A 19,794-nucleotide genomic window follows, 5' to 3' on the forward strand; every position below is an offset into this window, starting at 1 on the left:
TTTGAAAGTGGAGTGCGGTGCTAGTTCGTAACATACACGCGCGTGCTCACATGCATAGAAAACTGCACACATGTTTGGCATAGTAAGGAAAAACTTCATTTTTTGGTTATTAACATGTTGAAAATAGCGGTCAGAACAAAATGAGAAAAGAAGGACAGAAGGAGCAATGATGTCGTCTTTATTTTATCCCCACATGCATGTAAGCATAAAAGGATGAGTTGAACATGGTATAAAGGCGTTTACTCAAAAGTGTAAAAACAAAGCAGGTAATTATTATACAGTAAAAGGGGGTCATGGAATTGTTTGTTGAAATTGAGCAGAAATTAAACGTCAGTGCATGAAATTAGTATTGCACATAACGCACGGGAGGGCATATATATGTATATACATATATATGACAAAACGGAGCTTATTTTTGGTGCATTTTTTTTCATGCTAAAAAAGGTGAAGGAATGGTGTAATAATCCGGGATACATCGTGCTGTTAGAAGTAGAACATTTTGTGCCTACGTTCATGGGGAGTAAGAATTTTTTTCGAAATTAAATACGTTTCTCTCATTTTTCTTACTTTAATATGTTGTTGTCTATTTCCGCAAAACTAGGGTTCACCCTGATGTTAGTAAAATGCACTAGCTCCTCTTTCCATAGGCGCAGGACCACGTTTGATCAGTGCAACTTGTGTATATGGCTTGAGGAGACGCATATAAAAGGCACATAAGCAGGCATATAACTTTAAATTAATCGTCAGTACGTATGTCAAGTGATATTTCTTTACTCGTTCCTGGTGCTGAAGTTTTTAAAAGTCTGTTCTTTTGTTGAGGATTACTTACTACTATGACTTCCTTTTCTATGGTTGATTCTCCTTTTGTTTTTTCCATTCCTTCATCGATAAATGCAGGAATTTGTAGTACTCATGTGTGAAAGGATTTTTATATGTTTGAATTAATGAGGCCTTTAAAGAATCATATATTTCTTTGCATGAACTAGAAATAGTTTTTAAATGCAGAATTGAGACACGTAGCATGTAATCCTTAAGTTTTAGGGTATGCAAAATATCATTAAAATAATCGACCCATAAATTCGACTTGACTTTTTTCCATTAGGGATGAAATTTTTTTGTTAATTCGTTATTAGCCCAATTAATATGAGCATTTTCAAACGCTGCATTAAATTGTCTATCTCTATATTCATAATATTCCTTTCTGTAAGAATCACATTTTTCATCATGCATTTCTTGTTCTATTCTTTTCACTTCATTTATTCTTCTTAATTCATTGAGGAACTACTGAGCCGTATCTTGTAGACGCTCTTGTGAAATATTTAATTCATTGCGTTTTGCATTTTCGTTAAGAACATTAACTAAAATGTCTTTGGACTTTAGGAGAACTCGTCTTTCTTGGCTACCGATTTTTTTAAAGTGTTCATTGGCTATTTCGACCATTTCATATTTGAACTTAATAAATTTCAGATACTCATCAAAGTTGTCAATATGGTTAATGGACAAAATTTTGTTTATGTCTTCTTCACTTAAGGCGGGACCTGATGACCTCTCTGCCTTGATTGTTGTGCATGGAAAAAACGAATTGAGAACGAAATGGTACGAAAAGAGTGGAAATATTTTTCAAATGGCCATTTTAACGAATAATGCATGCGTTAAAAAGAGGGAGAAAAAAAAGTGATGAAGTGCTAGTTTAGGATGAAGTTCATATTACAAAATGGAAAAGCGACGATTCATCATTCGTTGCGTTCTTTTCCACCGCTGACTGTGAAAAGGGGGAAATTCATCTGTTCTCCGTAATGCACTCTTGGAAGTTTGGCCATTGTAGCACGGTCATTAGGGATTTGTCTTTTCAATTTGCTTTCCTGTTTTTTTTTTTTTTTTTCCTATTTGGGGAGATATGTAAATCGAATATGTCCCATGTTTTAATAATTTAGGACAGTTCTGCACTTAGTTTGACGACAAATTTGTTCAACCTGAATTTAGCTCAATTGGGGTTTTATTTTATTTTTTTTACACTACACTCTGTTTTACTACATTTTTCTTCACTACATTTTTCTTCTCTACATTTTTCTTCACTACATTTTTTTCACTACATTTTTTTCACTACAATTTTTTTCACATCATTTTTTTCTACATCATTTTTTTTTCACTCCTTTTTAGAGGACGTATTTGCACCATTTCTTATTTTCGGTTCAGCAAAATTGTACTTTCATTATCGCTGAAGTAAAGGTATATAAAAAATATGCATTATTGAGAAGGGCAGGAAAAATGGAGATGTAAATATATGCACATAATTACAGTTGATTAAAATTCATGCCGCTTTCACCAAAGGGAATACAGATAAAGAAAGAACTTAATACTGTTCTAAGTTTTATCATTTAGAAACACGAAAATGGGAAATGCTCCATTTTAGCAGACAGTGGAGTCGCTTTCTGCTGTTTGTCTGCCCCTGCAGCGTTGTGTACATATGGACATATGCATGGATGAATGAAGCAGCGCTAATTTTGTTAAAATATGTTACGGAATAAAATAATTAGTAATTATCCAGGAGACAATTATTTTTTTCCAAAAAAGGAAACGTTATTTGCTACAGAATAGATAACAGAATTTTTTTTATTATCATTTTGTTACATTTTTTTTTTATACTAAGCCGCGCCATAGACATGGTTATCTAAAATATTTGCCATTTTTTACACCTAGGGAAAACAAAAATATCGTAAAAGAATAACATTCCTAAGACTTTTCTAACATTACAAATTGTGTGCTGCTCCCAAAGGTGTGTTCTTTAATTCCCCCCATGGTGTAGCTACTATAATGAGCTGATGCGACGAATATAGAAAAAAGGGGGATGCTCGTTATAATAATATGGATACGCACGTGCTGTTATCCACGGCAGTAGCTGGCATTGTTCACCTTGGCATTATCGAGAACATAAAAACTAAGTTTTTACCTTAACATATCAACACACAAATATGATGCTAATAGAAGAAAAGCAACGATTAAATTGCTCCTTCGCTCGTTATACCATTAAACAAGACACATAACCTAGATTCTAAAAAAGCAGCTGGAAATATTCCATTTCTAAGAACTCACAACTTCGTAGATATGGAGGCGTGATATGTAGCGCGGTGTGAGTTCTTACATATTTTTTTTTTAAAGAACATTAGGAATGCCGCCTTGAGGTATACTACAAATTCAGCAACCAGAGGAAAAGTCTTCCATCCTGGTACTATTTTTACGAGTTCCTTATTTGTTTATTATTACTATTGCTATTATTATTAATATTGCTATTATTATCATTATTTTATTTTTTTTTTCCCATTTCCATATCTTTTTTCTACCATTTAAATTACACTTTTGTGCCTTCATAACGAAGAACTTCCCATGCAGTGAAAGAAAGATTTGCGCTTTTTGAAATGGCAAAATTTTGCCATATCGAATTATTTCATAACACTAATCAGTAATGGTAATAGTAAGGATGACAATTGGGACTTAGGGGGACGACAATGGCAGTGCTAATTCGTAAAGGCTAACTTTCGTAAGATGTAATATTCTCATTTAGGGAACATTTAATGCGCTATTGTGCTAAGAGGCATTAACGCACATGAAAAATAGCTTGCACAAAATGCTATGAGTGCACAATTGAACGTATAAAAGAAACATCTACACAGAGCTTGCATGAAATGTACGTACATGTAAACTATGCCCGATTCGAAAAGAAAGGGGGGGTGCATATTTTTACGTTGCACAGAAAAAAAAAAAAAAGAGAATATATTTTACATGTTGTAAAAATAGAATAATTACTTTAGCTCATCAAATATGTAACTCCTTAAATAACCTGCCCTTGGCAAATATTTAGAAAAATAAATTATATTTTTTTCCGTGGACTGTCCATTTTTTATAATATCATTTCTTCCATTGATACTTGGAATTTCAAGTTTATAAAATCGTATAAAAATATAAAATAAATCATAGAATGTACAAATGTACAAATACACGAAAGTCTAATTAGTTAGAATTTACATAAATTTTACAAGTGGAATTATTTCAATTCTTTATACAAATATTGTTTAAAAATTATTATAAAAAAATAGAATAAATAAATAATTTATTTGTGTTCCTTTTAGCACCAAATGGCGCCCCTATATATATACTGCATTCTTGTTCAGGGAATATTTAGATATGCGGATTCTAATTATTCAAGGAAAAAAAAAAAAAAAAACACGATAGAGGGTTAGCATGTTCGAAACTACTGAGTATGAAGTAATAATTTATTTATTTGCTTTTCAGGAATTAATCAAAAATTAGATTATAAGCTAGGAAATTAGTACCGTCATAACATAAATAATAATTTTATAGAATTTTTCTTTAATTAAACTGAATATATATACATTCTTTATCCTAACTTTGTTGCATGCATAAATGAAAAAATACTTGTAGCTTTAGGAAGAAAATAAAATAATTTAAGATAAATTTAAAAAGAAATATAAAAGAATATAACACAGTTTTTTTAAAATTTGTTACCAATTTAGAGATCAGAATTGATTACTTTTACTAAATTTTAACATTTAGAATTTTATTTATTTTAAGATATTAATTATTTAAAATTTTGATTTAAAAAGTAAACATAAATAATAGAGAAAGACTTATTACGTAACGATTTTTAGATATTATAATTTTTACCTTAGAAAAAATGGCTCCTATAAGCAAATACAATAACAATAGCGGTAAAATGAACATCTTCCCTTTCACCGTGAAGGTTTTCACCTTTGCCTGCGTTGTAGCTTGTTTCTTCCAAAACTACGAAAATGTAAGGAAAAAGAGATTATAATAATGAGGATATGAAAAGAAAAGCAAAAAAGGGAATTTAGATTTCCTGTTGTGCATTACGATATATTTATATATACATATAGCTACGCGTAATACGTACGACGTATGTGTGGTATGCCTATCTTGATGTGATGAGGAAGAGAGCTATTGGCGTGAAAAAAAATGTACAACGGGTAATCGTTAAGGAGACGCATCTGCTCTGGACACGCCACCCACAATGTGTGCATTTTCTGCTCTTCCTTTTTCTATGCCAATTTTTTAGGACTCATATACGAGGTCATGCACCAAGAGCTATGGATACCAGGTCCCATCATATGAGACAAAATTCAACAGAATGTTAGCTGAGGCCGCCGAAGCTGCCACTTCCGATGCTGCCGACGCCGCCACAAAGGAAGAAGAACCCGCCGAAAAAAGCGTGTTCGAAGGAATGATAGGCAGTTTTGTAGACACTGCTTGTGAACAATACGAGAAGGAAGTGAAACCAAAATATGATGAAATCGCAACTTCTATTAGGAAAAATTTCGAGGAAGATATGAAACCAAAGATAGAAGCAATTAAGAAAAGAATTAAGAAGCATTACCAAGAAAGTTTAAGATCAGCATTAGATAGTTTAGAAGATAAACTAAAGGAATTTGTAAAGTATCTCTCAGAATTAGGTACAAATGAAGAATCAAGTAGCAACAACATAATCGACATGGAATTCAATTTCACTGAAGGAAATGATTTTCCAACTGTTAATGACGTTGCTCAGGATGTACTTGATCAATTAGATGACTCTGAATGGTCCCTTCATAAAAAATACGAAGATTTAAGAGATGAATTTGTTACCAAATTGAAGGATATCCAAAAGGAAGTAAAACCAAAGAGTGATGAACTTACCGAGAAATATTTGAATGAACTCGAAATGAGAATGAAACCGAAAGTTGATCAGTTAGCTGCAGCCATAAAAGACATCCAAAATGAAATTAAACCCCAATTTGATGATATTAAAGAAAAGTTATTAAAAGATATCCAAGAAGAAGTAAAGCCCAAAGTACAAGTATTTGCTGATAAAATTTCCGATCTCGAGAAAGAAGTCCTTCCAAACATGAATAAATTCGCTGATAAAATTAAAGATATCGAAAAAGATGTTCAACCCAAAATTGATGATGTAAAAGCTAAATTTAAAGATCTTGAAAAGGAAGTAAAACCCAAAATTGAAGACTTCGCATCCAAATTAAACATCGAAATTGATGAAGACGTAAAAAAAATTGAGAATGTTGTAAGCAAAGTAAGAAATGAAATTGAAGCTGAAGTGAAACATAAAATTGAAGATTTCGCATCTAAGGTGAAAACTGATATTGAGAAAGATATGAAACCAACTGTCGATGAGTTAAGAAAAGTCATTGTAGACAAATTAACCGAAATTGATCAAGATTACGACCCATCTTTTGAACAAACCATAAAAGAAACATTCGAAAAGATCAGTGAAAATATACCAGTCAAGAAGGAAGATATCTCGGAAGTACAGAAAACTATTAAAGAAAACTTAAAAACCTGCAAAGAAACCATCGATTCGGTGATCAATGGAAAATTGTTACGTGGATTTAAATTGTTATAAGAAGATAATATTGTAAATAAATATATGTTATATATATTATATATATATTAGGTGCAGACATCGCACACATTGCATAGTGTATTGTATATATATATATATATCTGTACACTCTTACCTGACAGGACCCTTAGCTTTATGCACGAATATACACTTACATGCGTATGCACACAGTTAAATCGTTCTGATTTAAGCATATTCTTACCCTTTTTTCGACTGTAAAATAGCAATACAATGCGGGTTTTTCCGTGCTATATATAAACACTTATTATTCCACAAATATGCCATGTGTGACTCGTATGAAAGCGCTTATTTTTTTCAGTTAAATATATAGTATGCATGATTGGGTAGATACAGTCGTATTAACATATGTGAGAAAAACTTAACATTTTTAAAAAACGAAAAAAACTTTTTCCCTCAATATATTTTAATACATATAAATGGACTCAATAGATGCCGCTTTATGCAATGTCCCCCGCATGTTCTTTGACAATGCGCTATACTTCAAATCGTAAATTTAGCATAGTAACGATAATGTGCATATATAAATATTATGGATGTATCCTTATCTTTTTGTTGTTACGAAACAGCAGATGCCGTTGAAATTTTTTTTCTTTTTTTTTCTTATTATGTATGCCTTTTTACTATACATCTTTGCTGTTTAATTTTCACGATACATTTTGCGCATAATGATTTCCGTTGTATGATGCCTTAGAATTAGATAAATCAGCGATGTGTATACACAAGGGGGTAATATGATACAATAATATATGTATATATTTATATTTCTTTCAGGAGCTTCATTTTTATAAGATATATATATATATAGATTTATTTGCCTGGAAAATTACAACAAGATGTTAAAATTGCCTTTCAATGATTGATGAACCACAATGTTTCATAGTATAATGATAAAACAACTTTAGTTAATGGCTTTTATAATCCCTAAGAGGAAGTTATAAAACATGCTGTGTGTATTTAGAAGCTTAAATAGGAGCAGGATGAAGGTATTCTTCGCTCCATATGCACATATACTATATGTACATATCTATGTATATTCAATGGTATGTATACACGCCTTAAGACAAACGCTCTTTTTACGGAAGTGTGTTTATGAATTGGCTTCCATTCGAATACCGCATACATATTTAATATCGTAGATGCTCAGTTTTGTTATTTAATGTGTGTGTGCGCTGCATGGTTAACTTTAATGCCAAATGAGATTAGGAATTAAATTCGCTTTTACAGTTCCCCATTTTTGTACATGAGAAGCTGCAACCATGTCGAAAAATGCGCCGATTGTACTCTTAATCAGCATGAAGAGGATCGCGCAAAAGGCTGGTTCAAATGATTTCACGTCATATGAGTCTATTTTTTATCTATTTGCAATAACATATTTTATTATGCTTGCAAAAAAGGCAGGAAGAAAAAAAAGAAAAAATGATAGTTATTTAGGATGTTGTCTAACGTTATGCTACGCGAATTTCCATTTTCAGTTCATTGGATCTACAGAAGCTATTCCTGAGAACATTTAGCCATGCGAACTAGTGTTTAATTCTACACTACCCTGTACGGGTATCCATCTTAGCATTGAAAACGAATCTATCTTTAACTAAAGAAGAAAAGAATGAAGAAAAAGGTAAAATATTTTTTCGCAACTTGGGGATACTCAAATGCATGTACATTTTTTTAGTGAAAAACATAGCCAAAGGTGAATTGCAAACAAGAAAAAAAAAAAAAAAAAAAATTTCAAATATGCGTATTTCTAACAGGTTTACTTGGAGGGGAAAAAACCATCAAATAAGTTTTCCTTAATAAACATAAAACTAAGCCCTGTTATCGTAACAAGACGCTATGACTCCTTTTTTTATGTCTTCTTTTTTCGGCACATGTATATATATATCTTCGTTAAGGAGCACAGTAACACTTTCTATTCGCATAATTATTTATTGTCATGTCCAAAGTGTATATTTTCTATATGGGGGCATTCATTTTTTAGAAAAGGAGTGATCACATGCCTTATAGCGAATAGGGTAAATGGAGATAATGTAATCTGGATGAAAAAAAACGCAAAATAGATGTCAGCCCACTTTCTGCTATAATTCTACCGTCAGACGTTTATTAACTTAAGCACACCCTTATTTTACTAAATCATAATTACTCCTTTGGGGGCACCATTTGGGGCTAGGGTGGTGTGCAATGCGTAGGAGCCCCGTAAATAGCTAAATGTACATAAAAGCGCATACATAAAGATATTCGCGAGCGCATAGTACTCTGCCCCATTTCGATAAAACGCGTTTCATGCTAAGTTAGACACCTCCTTTGCATAATTTGAAGGAGCATAAACAACTTATAAAATAGGGAATAATAGAAAGAGCGCTCCCACTTGTTATCAGTACTCACTTTCAGTAGTCGTCTACAAAAAAAAAAAAATTACATCAATACGTTCCATTTTTTTTTAAATAGTATGGACACAATATATAATGCATAACAGGATGACTGATACTGCTCTATCTTCTTTCACATTTTCCACTAAAGGAAGAAACACCAGATAGAATAGTAGCACAATAACATCGATGGTTTAAATTGATATAGCCCATTTTGCCTATGAAAAGGTGTTTTCTTTTATTTAAATCAAGCCAAATTAAAGCTTGCTTAAAATCATAAAAAAGGAAAAACAGAAAATTAAAAGAGATCTTAATAGGTTTTAATGAGCTAGATGAGCCTTTTTATTATAAATAATAACTTTTAGAGGAAATAACTTTCCATTTCGTCTGGGGAATTGGAATTATATAGTAAAACATTATCCTCGTCTCAGTAATACTGCTAAAGGATAGCGTATGCTTGTCTTATAGGAAACAAAAATTCAGAATTTGCAAAGAGTCTAACTTAATACTTCTTTTTCCCGATGATTATAAGATAACACTAAAACATACGCCGTTAGAGTTATGCATAAAATGTAATACATACGTCTATATATTACAATACTGTATGTTTTAGCAGTTGACTGAATATTTCATATTCCTATCCATTAGTAAACGTGCTTAATGGGGGGAATTGTACATGTATGCGGTCCAACTTTATTGACAAAGAATACGTCAAAGTAAGGGGCGTTTTTTTCTTGTGCGGAGTTTCTTCTTAAGGGTGGCGGGAAAATTTTTTTTAGATATTTTTTGCTTTTCTGATGAGAGAAAAAAGAGCTTAACATTTTAGTTTAAATCGCGACTTCGACAATTTATTGAGAATAAATCCTCCTAGGTATAATATCACATAGTATCATAAAATGGCTTAGAGGTACTCGTAACGCTAATTTGATATTTTATAGTATCGATAAATTAGAAATTCCAAGTTAGGAATGGGGAAAAAATAAAGAATTATAAAAAAAGATTCCTAAATAGGCATGAATATTTTTAAATACATATGTAAGCAGAACAAGAAGCCGGGCGAATTTAAACAAATCGTCATGTTAGAAATAGGAGTTTAGGGATTACTTAATTAGGCAGGAAATTTTAGTTAAAGCCTAATGTTATAAAATACGTATTTTTTTTTTTTCTTTTTTTTTAATTTGAACTTACCACTTCCTTTCATGTTATAGTACACTTTTGAGTAATTAGGACAAATGGCCATTTTGTTGTACGTATGCAGTAATTTCATCCAAAAAAATAAACAAATGCACATAATTAGAGTAAAATAAAACATACGGTTAATACTGTTATATACTGTGCTGAGTTTTATTTTTGCGCAAAATTTACAATCCTTTTTTTTTAATCTATATATTATGACAATGCATTCTTTACTTTTTACGCAAAGGATTTGTAGCGCGTAAAAATATTCATGCGAAATTTTTTAGCGAACTGAATAAAAGCGAATATTAAATATATTACCAAAATTTATTTCAAAAGGTAATTTTTTGATAAAAATAAAAGTGATTATAAGGCTCATTTTTTTCTTATTGTTCTTTTTTTTTTTGAAAACAAATGCATTATGTCTATATACATAAAATACAATTTTTCCTGAAATTAAAAATGTTCACCCAACCCTTTCGATGTAGCAATTTTTACATATATGTATATATAGGAGTACAAATATATTTAATATCCCAAAAATATGTTTTCATTATATTATTTTGAATAAGTAACATATTTAAATTTTTCTTTTTCTATTTTTTATCTGTGTCATATTAAAAATTGCGCTGATTTTATTACAAAAGCAAAAACGTTTTACTTATAATTACTATTTCAGATTTTTTATTGATTTTATGCAATTTATTTTATATTTGCCTTTTTTAGAGGATTATATTTTATTATATTTCTTTAATATTTTCTACGTTTCTTTTAAATTTTTATATTTATCTAAAGTGTTTTCCATATATTTCATAGATTTAAATTTACGTGTAAAGTAAGCGAGGTAATTTTACCATACTTCTTGCTTTTACTTATACTCTTACATTTCCTGCATTATGCTATTATTTATGCAATCTTCCGGCTTCATGATAATAATGATTTTTTTTATTTTACTTTAATTTTTCTTATGGTATGATGTCGCGGTACGTTATGTCGTATTTTCGTTTTCTATACTAAACTTATTTTCGTTCGCGTCTTTATAGTCACATATGCATAGTTTATATCTTCCTTCTTTTTACTTATATATGTTGTTTCGTTCTTCATCGTTAACTGTACAATATATTTGCATAGTTCATGCATCGCGACCAGAGTATATTTTATATTTCTTACTCCTTTAAAAAAGAGCTACAATTCTGTAACAGTAAAATTTAGAATCATCCTTGTTTTTCACTTGTTGGAAGTTTGTTGAAAATTAAACCGAAGCATGCCTAGGTATATATATATTACTTCTTACGTATCTATGTACATATATATGCATTATGCGAAGATATGCTTACATTCCTATATTCCAAACTGTGGATGTACCCTGATGGATTCATTATTATGTAATAAAATGAAGCTCCCGCCCACAACACTTTTTATCACAAAGTAAAAGTTATGTCACGAGCTTTACTGTAATCTAAGGAAATGTATAAAATATCTCTTGCTTCGCGGATAAGGATATATTACATGATCTATTGTATGTGCATTATCTACCATATATGTATATCCTGCAAGAACTGCTCTTCTCATATATATATAAACCGAATGTTGTAAAGGAGGAAATAATCAGCATATAAAAAATAGAACAGCGATATTTTTGTATTTTCCGTAACGTATTAATTAATTAATGATCCCTATTCTGTTACATATTTACATCGCGTATATATTTTATCTTGCGAGAATTCCAAATATTTCTGGTTGTTAAAAGGAAAAAGTTTTAAAGGATATTTTATTATTGTCCTTAAGAAACGATAAGGCTTTTTGTGTGCTCATATATGCACACATAGCACGTAGACACATAATACATATAACTATGGATAAAACTGTGTAATGAAGTCTGAAGTTATAAGATATTATAGCTTATTCTTTTATCACCTCTAGTGAAAACAAACATTTAGAACTACATGTTCAAATTTTACCGCGGTTTGACAATAATGTATGTAAACAATATAACATTGCTGAAGTAGAAGATCTACATAATGAAGAATATAGTTCTTCTTCTAAGTAATTATCATCTTATTGAATTTAAAAAGTGTATATAATGGAGCAGCGAAGATCTGTAGAATCAGAGACCACTACAAATGATGGTAGTGAATCCGAGATAAAATCATCAACAGATGTTTTTCCATCAGTAATAGAAAGATTAATGGGATGCAGTCTTAAGTATAAAGTAAATATAGTAGAATTTTTTAACAAAGTTTCCCTTTTCGTCCTTGCACTATGGATCCTAAATTTCCTCAGCAATGTAAGATAGATGGAAATATATGTTTAAAAATCTACAGTTCATGTTTGAAGCTGCTTAATTTTGAATACCTATTATGTGTTTGTATATATTGTGTGCATCTTTAAGTAGCCTTACCTGTACAGACTGTGAAAGTGCATACATTGTACATATTAATGCAAACTATAATGATGCACACATGTGTATAAAATAATTTCGTCCCCTTATGTTTCATCCATTTTTTATAGCAAACTAATTTTTCAGAAAGGTGGGATAATAACAGTAACGATGGGAAAACAGGAATTACGCCAATTTTAGGGGCCAAAATGAACAGATCTTTATCCCAAGTGGATGTAATAAGCATGACATCGCATCTCCCTAAATATTGTAGACCATGGGATAAACCATCTACTTACACGGACGTATCACAATTTCCAGTAAAGATGCCAACACGCAGTATGCCTCCAAAAGGACCCAATAAGATGCCCTCCTATGGACCTCGTACCCGAGGTCCTCCCAATGGACGTCCACCATTTCCTCCAAATGGTTATCATCAAGATGGTACACTGAAAAGACCTCCTCCACATGGTCCGCCCAATGAAGGTCCACAACTTCCTCCTTATAATTGTCATCAAAATGATCCAACCAAAGGACCTCCTCGGCAAGGACCCCCCAATAAACATCCACAACTTCCTCAAAATGATTATCATCAAAATGATCCAACGAAAGGACCTCCTCGGCAGGGACCTCCCAATGAACATCCAAAACTTCCTCAAAATGATTCTCATCAAGATGATCCACTGAAAGGACCTCCTCCATATGGTCCTCCCAGTGGAAGCCTGCAGGATCGAGCCGAGGTATCTCCTCATGAGGGTCCTCCCAGTGGAAGTCCGCAAAGTGCAGCCGAGGTATCTGCTCCTCGAGGTCCTTCCGATGATAGTCCAAGTAGGTATGCTAGTGAACGTTCAAAGAGTCCCGCCGGTGTAAATGAATCAGAAGTATATTTAAGGGAAATCTTTCCACCAGTCCCTCCAAGGGGACATGATCCAAGTGTACCTGTAATGTTTGAACATCATAAACAGTTTTTTCAACAGACGGAGGCTAATGAAGAATTAGAATTTATAGATCCACGTTATGAAAACCTTAAATATATGAAAGAAGATCGTGATAATAAAATACTAGCAGGAAATCCACCAAGTGATAAAGGAGAAAATGTTAACCCTGCTAATAATATTGACATTGTACGGCGTCCTGCCCCTCAGCAAATTAGGGTTCAAAAAGTTCAGGAAGAAGAGAAAAAAGGGATCTTGGGAGAATTCGCAGACACAATTATGAGTAACATTTATGAAGTTGAAATGGAGCGAAATCCAGCATTAGAATTAATAAAAGAGAACATTATAGATAATATTATTTCAGCAAATAAAGGAGTAAAAAAAAATATTGACATGATAACAGAAAATATCGCAAATGTCTTGAAAACATCTGAAACCAGTGATTGGAAACTTCACATGGATTTAATTAAAGAAACAATCGTAGAAAAAATTGGAAGTCTAGATCCAGAAGATATAAAATCTAAATGTGGAGAAATAAAAGAAAATATTCTTGAAAAAATAACAGAAAATATCGAATCTGACGTAAAACCCAAAATTAATGATATAAAAGATACCATTAATAGAAATATAGAAACCTTTGAACATGAAGTGATACCACAAATTGGAAAAACTATAAAAGACTGCGTTACAGATACAATAGGAGACATTTCAACTGGTATTGAAAAAACGTCAGAAACAATAAAAGACGCAGTAGTGAGTAATGTGAAAACATTGTATGATAATGTTCCTGAAGGTATAAAAGACATGGCGAAGAAAATGACTCCAGATCCAAACTTAACCATGGAGGAAAACTTAATAAATGCAGTCACTAAATCAAGATATGGATTTAAAGTTTTCGGATCTGTTACAAATTATTTTAAAAATTTAGGAAGAAGAACTAAAGCAGTTGGAAGTGCTGTTATATCCTTTGCATTCACAATCGGAGCAATCGGTACTCTGATTGGAGGCGGCTCCCAAACCACTGCTGTTATTGTTCTTTTGTTTATCGCTCTGTTTTTTGCGTATTATGCTATAGCAAAATTATTAAAAGTGTCAATTTTAAAGAAGTTCAAGTCTTGGAAAAGAAATTTTCTCAAAAAGATGTCTAAGAAGAATAAAAAAAATGAGCTGCAGGAAGATGTAGGATAGTATATTCCTCGAAAGCAAATTTTATGAAATTAAAAAAGTAATATATTAACTTAAATATATTGCATTATGGCTATCCTTAAAAGGTTTCTATTGTAATTTGTTGTTTTTTTTTTAACCATTTTGTAGACTTTTTTTAGTATTATTAAATAATGACATTTGCAGCAAAAAATTGTATTGCATATTTGCAAAAATTAGTTAATACATATATAAATGTTAAAATTTTTATTTTACTTTTGCAAATTTCTTTTTTTGATGTATGAACATATTTGCATTAAATATTACCTAAATGTATATATATTATATATATCTGTTTGAGTTAATCTTAAAATATACTATTGATTCTGATATTAATTGAAAATAAGGAATTATTTTTTATTTCCTTATATTTGAATGAACATAAACATCCCTATTATATCATCCCTTTAAGGATTGCATTAAATTATTAATTAATTAGATTATTTTAAATTTAATACATGAAAAGAGGAACTTTACATTTCAGTGTAAACTGATTAAAGTTACGTTTTTTTTTTCTTTTACCTATTTTTCCATTCCAAAGGTTTATTTATAAGCATTGGGATTAAGATTTGTAAGAAATGAGATCAAGAAGGATCATTTTATGCTTAATGGTCTGTTATGGATTGTTGTGCCATTTTTAAATTCGCTACAAGTCCATGCTTGGGCATATATATATGGTTATATATACATTATTCAGTTATGTTTTACCGCGGCTAGTGGATTTACCTAATTTACATTAACACCTAGGAAGGGAAAAAGGATTATGGACCCTTTCCTAATTTTGCGTCGTTAGGAATTAGGATTTCCCTCATTTTAAATATATGAAGAAGTACTGCCAACTAAACGTAATTTGAATGTTTGTAAAATTATGTCATTTCTCCATAACTGTAAAGTCACAATAGTGATAAAATCTGAAAACGCGTGCAGAATTTGCATAAAATAGAAGAAAGAGAAACGTTCCATCGCTGCAATTGGTGCGTATAAGTAGGGGGTGTAAATATACCCACGTGTACTACGTATATATTGGTTCGTCTATATATCCACCTTAACTTAGCACGCTTATGTTTCATTTGCTACGAATCATTTGTAGAAATATGATTAGGACCAAGACTAGGGCAGTGTTCTTAGGTCACCCTACAAACATATGGTTAATTTGTAATGACGAATGGACAAAATCGATGATGCGAAGAAAGTACCTAAATAAGGATGTAATATATTTATTTAATTCAATTTATCACTTTTTGTTTATTGGATTTTTCCATGAATGAATTTTATATTTTAAAAGGTAAAACCCAGTCATGAATGAATTCATGTTCCTATTTCATTTTTATTACAAGGTTGTAGTTACACACGTTGGTGCATAAACGAAGACTGCAAATTCGAAGAAAGGATGAACTTTTTAAATTGAAGGAAGGAAATCATACTGAAGTGGTGCTAATCTATTTTTTTGAAGGAAAACATTTGCAATTACTGAACTCTCTAAATCTTAAATTGTTAATAAAATCATACATGAATGAATATAGACGGGTGAAAAAGAGCCATTTTGTCCTTTTATGGTGTGAAAATTGTAGGCAAATATTTAACTAATGATGTGCATCATGTTCTTAATTATACGACTATCTAGTCAAACTTAGCTTAAAAGAAAAAAAAACGGTGTATGCTCTTTTTAAATTGAAAATTACAAGTTCATTTGTTAATTCGACAAGTTTATACCAATTATAATTTTACAAGGAAATTCATATATACATATAACGTCAGGCAGAAACTGTGTCAGAAAAAAAAAAAAAAAAAAAAAAAAAAAAAAAAAAGGGACCTAGACACTCCCACAAGGATATATATAATAAAACACGACTTAAAAATAAGAAAAAAGCAGAATTCACTCAGCAAGTAGATAAATTTACTGATAAAACTGCTTAAGACAGAAAATGCAAATGGGCAGTTACCTATATGTGTATATATATACATGTGTGAAATTATAATTTTACATAACGCTTATATTTTAAGGTAAAAAAAAAAAAAAACTCGTGTAAATATAAATCAGTTTTACACCTGTACTCTTCTATTGGACACCATAATTTGCAAGCGTATTGTATACATTGCTAAGCGGAATGATTTACAATAATAGTTTCTTTACCTATCATAGCACGTAGGGTATACTTATAGAGGCTTACATTATGGGGTGCTTTTTTTTTCCTTCTTTGAAAGAAACTACGATTCGATAAGATATTTTTAATTTATCCTTGTTAATCATTATGTTTTCCTTATATCACCAGAGATAGACTGGTAAACTCAATATTTCTATAAAAATAAAACGACTCAGAATGTTGGGACATTTCGTGATGACATTCACGCATGTGACACCTGTTAGATAAAAAAATCGTGGGTATGTAGGACTGTACATAGAAATAAACACTTCTTTGGTGTTTTATTTCGTGTCTGTAGGTGTGTTACTCCCTTTTGTGCTCTATTTCTATAGATTATTTTGAGTTGCACTTTTCATATGTTAAACGGATTATAATTTTATTGCTTTGGACATGTCCATATACATTGCTGAATAAACTTTTTTTATTGTCCCCTAAATTTTTCTTCCCGTGGAACTGTGCTTCACTTTTAATTAAATACGTTCTTCACTTTTTTTTGGATTTTTGATTCGATTTGGCCTTACTTTCCTTCTATTTTTTAGACCTTTTTACCTGTTTTTTTCCATTTCTTTTTTTTCTTCCTTTTCTTTTTCCTTTTTTTCTTCCTTTTCTTCTTTTTTTTCTTCTTTTTTTTCTTATTTTTTTTCTTCCTTTTTTTCTTCTTTTTTTTCTTTTTTTTTTTTGCAGATTTGTTTTCTCGTCTGTTTTTTATTCCTGCTGGGTTACTTTTGCATTGGTCTTATGATCTTTTATCTCCTCTTTGTTAATCTTTTTTTGGTTGATCTTCCTTTTGTTGATTCCTCCTTTTCTGATTCCTTTTCCGCTTGAGTTCTCCCGTTTACCCTCCAACTCGTCTGGTACGTCTTCAACGAATGGAATGTATTCTAGTCCATCCCCCTCTTGTTCAATGTATACTTCATACCTCCTAATTCCTGGAGTGTATACTACCCTAGGTTTGTATTGGGGGTGATCTACGTATATGCCTGGTGGATAATCTATAGGCGCCTGTTCTACATGTTCTACACGCTCTACGTATCTGCCTGGAGATGTTCCTCTTGTGGGATATGTTCCGTGTCCAGGTTCTATATGTTCTATGTATCTAACAGGGTATCTTCCTTTGGGCGGATATATTACCCTGTTTCCATCCTCTCTGTATTGCTTTACGACGGTAGGATAACCATCATTTGTTCTGCGAATTGAATCTCAGTAGTTACTTGATGGACCTGGCGATGTGCTTTCTACGGAATATACGAGACTTTGATCGCCTTCGTCCTCTTCATATTCTTCATCGTCTTCTTCTTTATCATTTCCATAGGGGAACCTTTTTCTTAATGCTAAAAGATATGGTCCACCACTTCCTGAAGAATTATCTACATTATACGAACACTTCTCTTTGAACCCGTATTGTGCTGCTTCATATTTTTCATCAGATTCTTTACTTCCATCTACTACATTTTCTTTCAATTTATAATGTTTTTTTTGGTAATTTTCTTGATATCCCTTTAATCCACCACGTTTAATTTCCTTTACTAGGCGCTTATGTACCATTGGCTTCCTCGTGACCCTCCTGCATAGTGCTAACGATCTTTAAAGAATTTTTGGATTCACAGAATTCTGAAAGTCCCATTTTGTTCTATCACTCCTTTTACTAAGTTTATTCTAAAAAAAAAAAGGGGGGGAAAACGTTCTATAAAGTTGAAGGAAAAAGGAAAAATAAAAATATAGAAAATAAGGAAGTTGTCCATGTTTATAATGGTGGAAAAGTGTGCAACCGAGCACAAATGTGTAAAAAATCTTGTGTAACGGATGCAGCGGAAAATGGAGTGGTGTCGTCTTATTTCCTTACGTAGTTAGAACAGTTTAATATCCAAATTAAGAGACAAAATAAAAGTGTTCTTAGAAAAAAGAGGAAAGTATTCATTTTCCCTCCTGTATATCTGCCAACAATGGCCATGTCTGTTCCTCCGAATGATTTATTTTTTTGTGTATATATACACGCCTATCAATTTTTTGCACAAAATAGAAGAGAATTATGTATTTATCGATGATCAATTTCTTTTTCGAAAACAAAACAGTGTAACAAAAATGGAACAATATGTCAAAATACCACAGGTGATTACAAGGGAAATTTTAAGAATTAAATTAGGAAAAAGTGAAAAGAAAAAGAAAAAAAGGAAAAATGCAAATTGAATTGTGCCATGGAAATGTGCAAAACGAATTTTACGCAGATAAAAGTAAATTTAATTGATTATTCACAAATTAACATTTAAGAGTTAAAATAAATGGAGAAACAGTGTGGGAATTTCAAAAAAGAAAAAATATATATATATATATATTTTGTGAAAAAGTAAAAATTTCTAATAAATTAACGCTTAATTTTTTTAACACTTTGTGTTTATATGTTTATTGACAGCATGAATACGTATGAAATGTGTGTATGCGTTTCTGTTTTAATTTTAACACTAAGGAGAGGAGAGCATTTCCCCTAACATAAAAGGTGAATTTATTCATGTTCTAGAAAGCACAATATCAGAATACACCTTTTAATTTTTACAATTATTCATATTGGATCGAAGTGTACTTGAAATAAGATTGAGCAATTTTTACATTTACTTGTATGTTATTGCTTTGTTTTTTCTTTTCATAACTGTCATTATTTACACTTTTCCCGTTGCTGGATAGTGAATAATTAAATGTGTTTACAAATTTATGAACAGTACACATTCCTACGGCGCTAACTTTAGTAATAGGACTAGGAATGGGTAAACGCATGAAATTCCCTAAAGACGCTCAATTTTCTTTTACCTTATTTTGTTTTAATTTATTGGATTCTCCCCTATTTAATTTTCCTCCCTTTGGTTTTTTTCTATTAGGTTTTCCCTTATTTTAAGACATATAAGAATGCTCAAATATAAATGGGAAATTTGAGGTGAGTTTCCAAAAAGGCCTAAAAATGTGCAAAGAAGGAAGAAGCGGAAATAGGGAATCTATATTTAAGAAGTAGAAAAAAGGAAAACAAAAAAATAACTCTAGAATTGATGACCATATATAATTCTTATCTATAAAAAGTGGTAATATATAAATAAAAAACGGTATTTAATTTTAATAATGAAAAGGTTCATAGTAGAAAAATATGATATCCAAC

General features: G+C 31.3%; 4 protein-coding genes across 4 annotated transcripts; 2 read left to right on the forward strand and 2 right to left on the reverse strand.

The window, feature by feature from the left end:
- Positions 1-1,281: 1,281 nt before the first annotated feature.
- C922_04316 (hypothetical protein) lies at positions 1,282-1,820 on the reverse strand (the record flags this gene model as incomplete). The annotated part of the gene is made up of 2 exons (XM_008819899.1): positions 1,282-1,554; positions 1,764-1,820. The coding sequence occupies 2 exons, from the start codon at positions 1,818-1,820 to the stop codon at positions 1,282-1,284; spliced, it is 330 nt and encodes a 109-aa protein (XP_008818121.1).
- A 2,873-nt stretch (positions 1,821-4,693) lies between these two features.
- C922_04317 (hypothetical protein) lies at positions 4,694-6,430 on the forward strand (the record flags this gene model as incomplete). The annotated part of the gene is made up of 2 exons (XM_008819900.1): positions 4,694-4,810; positions 5,093-6,430. 2 exons carry the CDS (start codon positions 4,694-4,696, stop codon positions 6,428-6,430), a joined length of 1,455 nt encoding a protein of 484 aa, XP_008818122.1.
- A 5,643-nt stretch (positions 6,431-12,073) lies between these two features.
- C922_04318 (hypothetical protein) lies at positions 12,074-14,493 on the forward strand (the record flags this gene model as incomplete). The annotated part of the gene is made up of 2 exons (XM_008819901.1): positions 12,074-12,277; positions 12,502-14,493. The coding sequence occupies 2 exons, from the start codon at positions 12,074-12,076 to the stop codon at positions 14,491-14,493; spliced, it is 2,196 nt and encodes a 731-aa protein (XP_008818123.1).
- A 2,864-nt stretch (positions 14,494-17,357) lies between these two features.
- C922_04319 (hypothetical protein) lies at positions 17,358-18,197 on the reverse strand (the record flags this gene model as incomplete). Its single annotated transcript, XM_008819902.1, has 2 exons — positions 17,358-17,807; positions 17,901-18,197. 2 exons carry the CDS (start codon positions 18,195-18,197, stop codon positions 17,358-17,360), a joined length of 747 nt encoding a protein of 248 aa, XP_008818124.1.
- Between the last annotated feature and the right edge of the window lie 1,597 nt (positions 18,198-19,794).

Source organism: Plasmodium inui (assembly GCF_000524495.1).
Source record: "Plasmodium inui San Antonio 1 unplaced genomic scaffold supercont1.21, whole genome shotgun sequence".
Classification (NCBI taxonomy): domain Eukaryota; phylum Apicomplexa; class Aconoidasida; order Haemosporida; family Plasmodiidae; genus Plasmodium; species Plasmodium inui.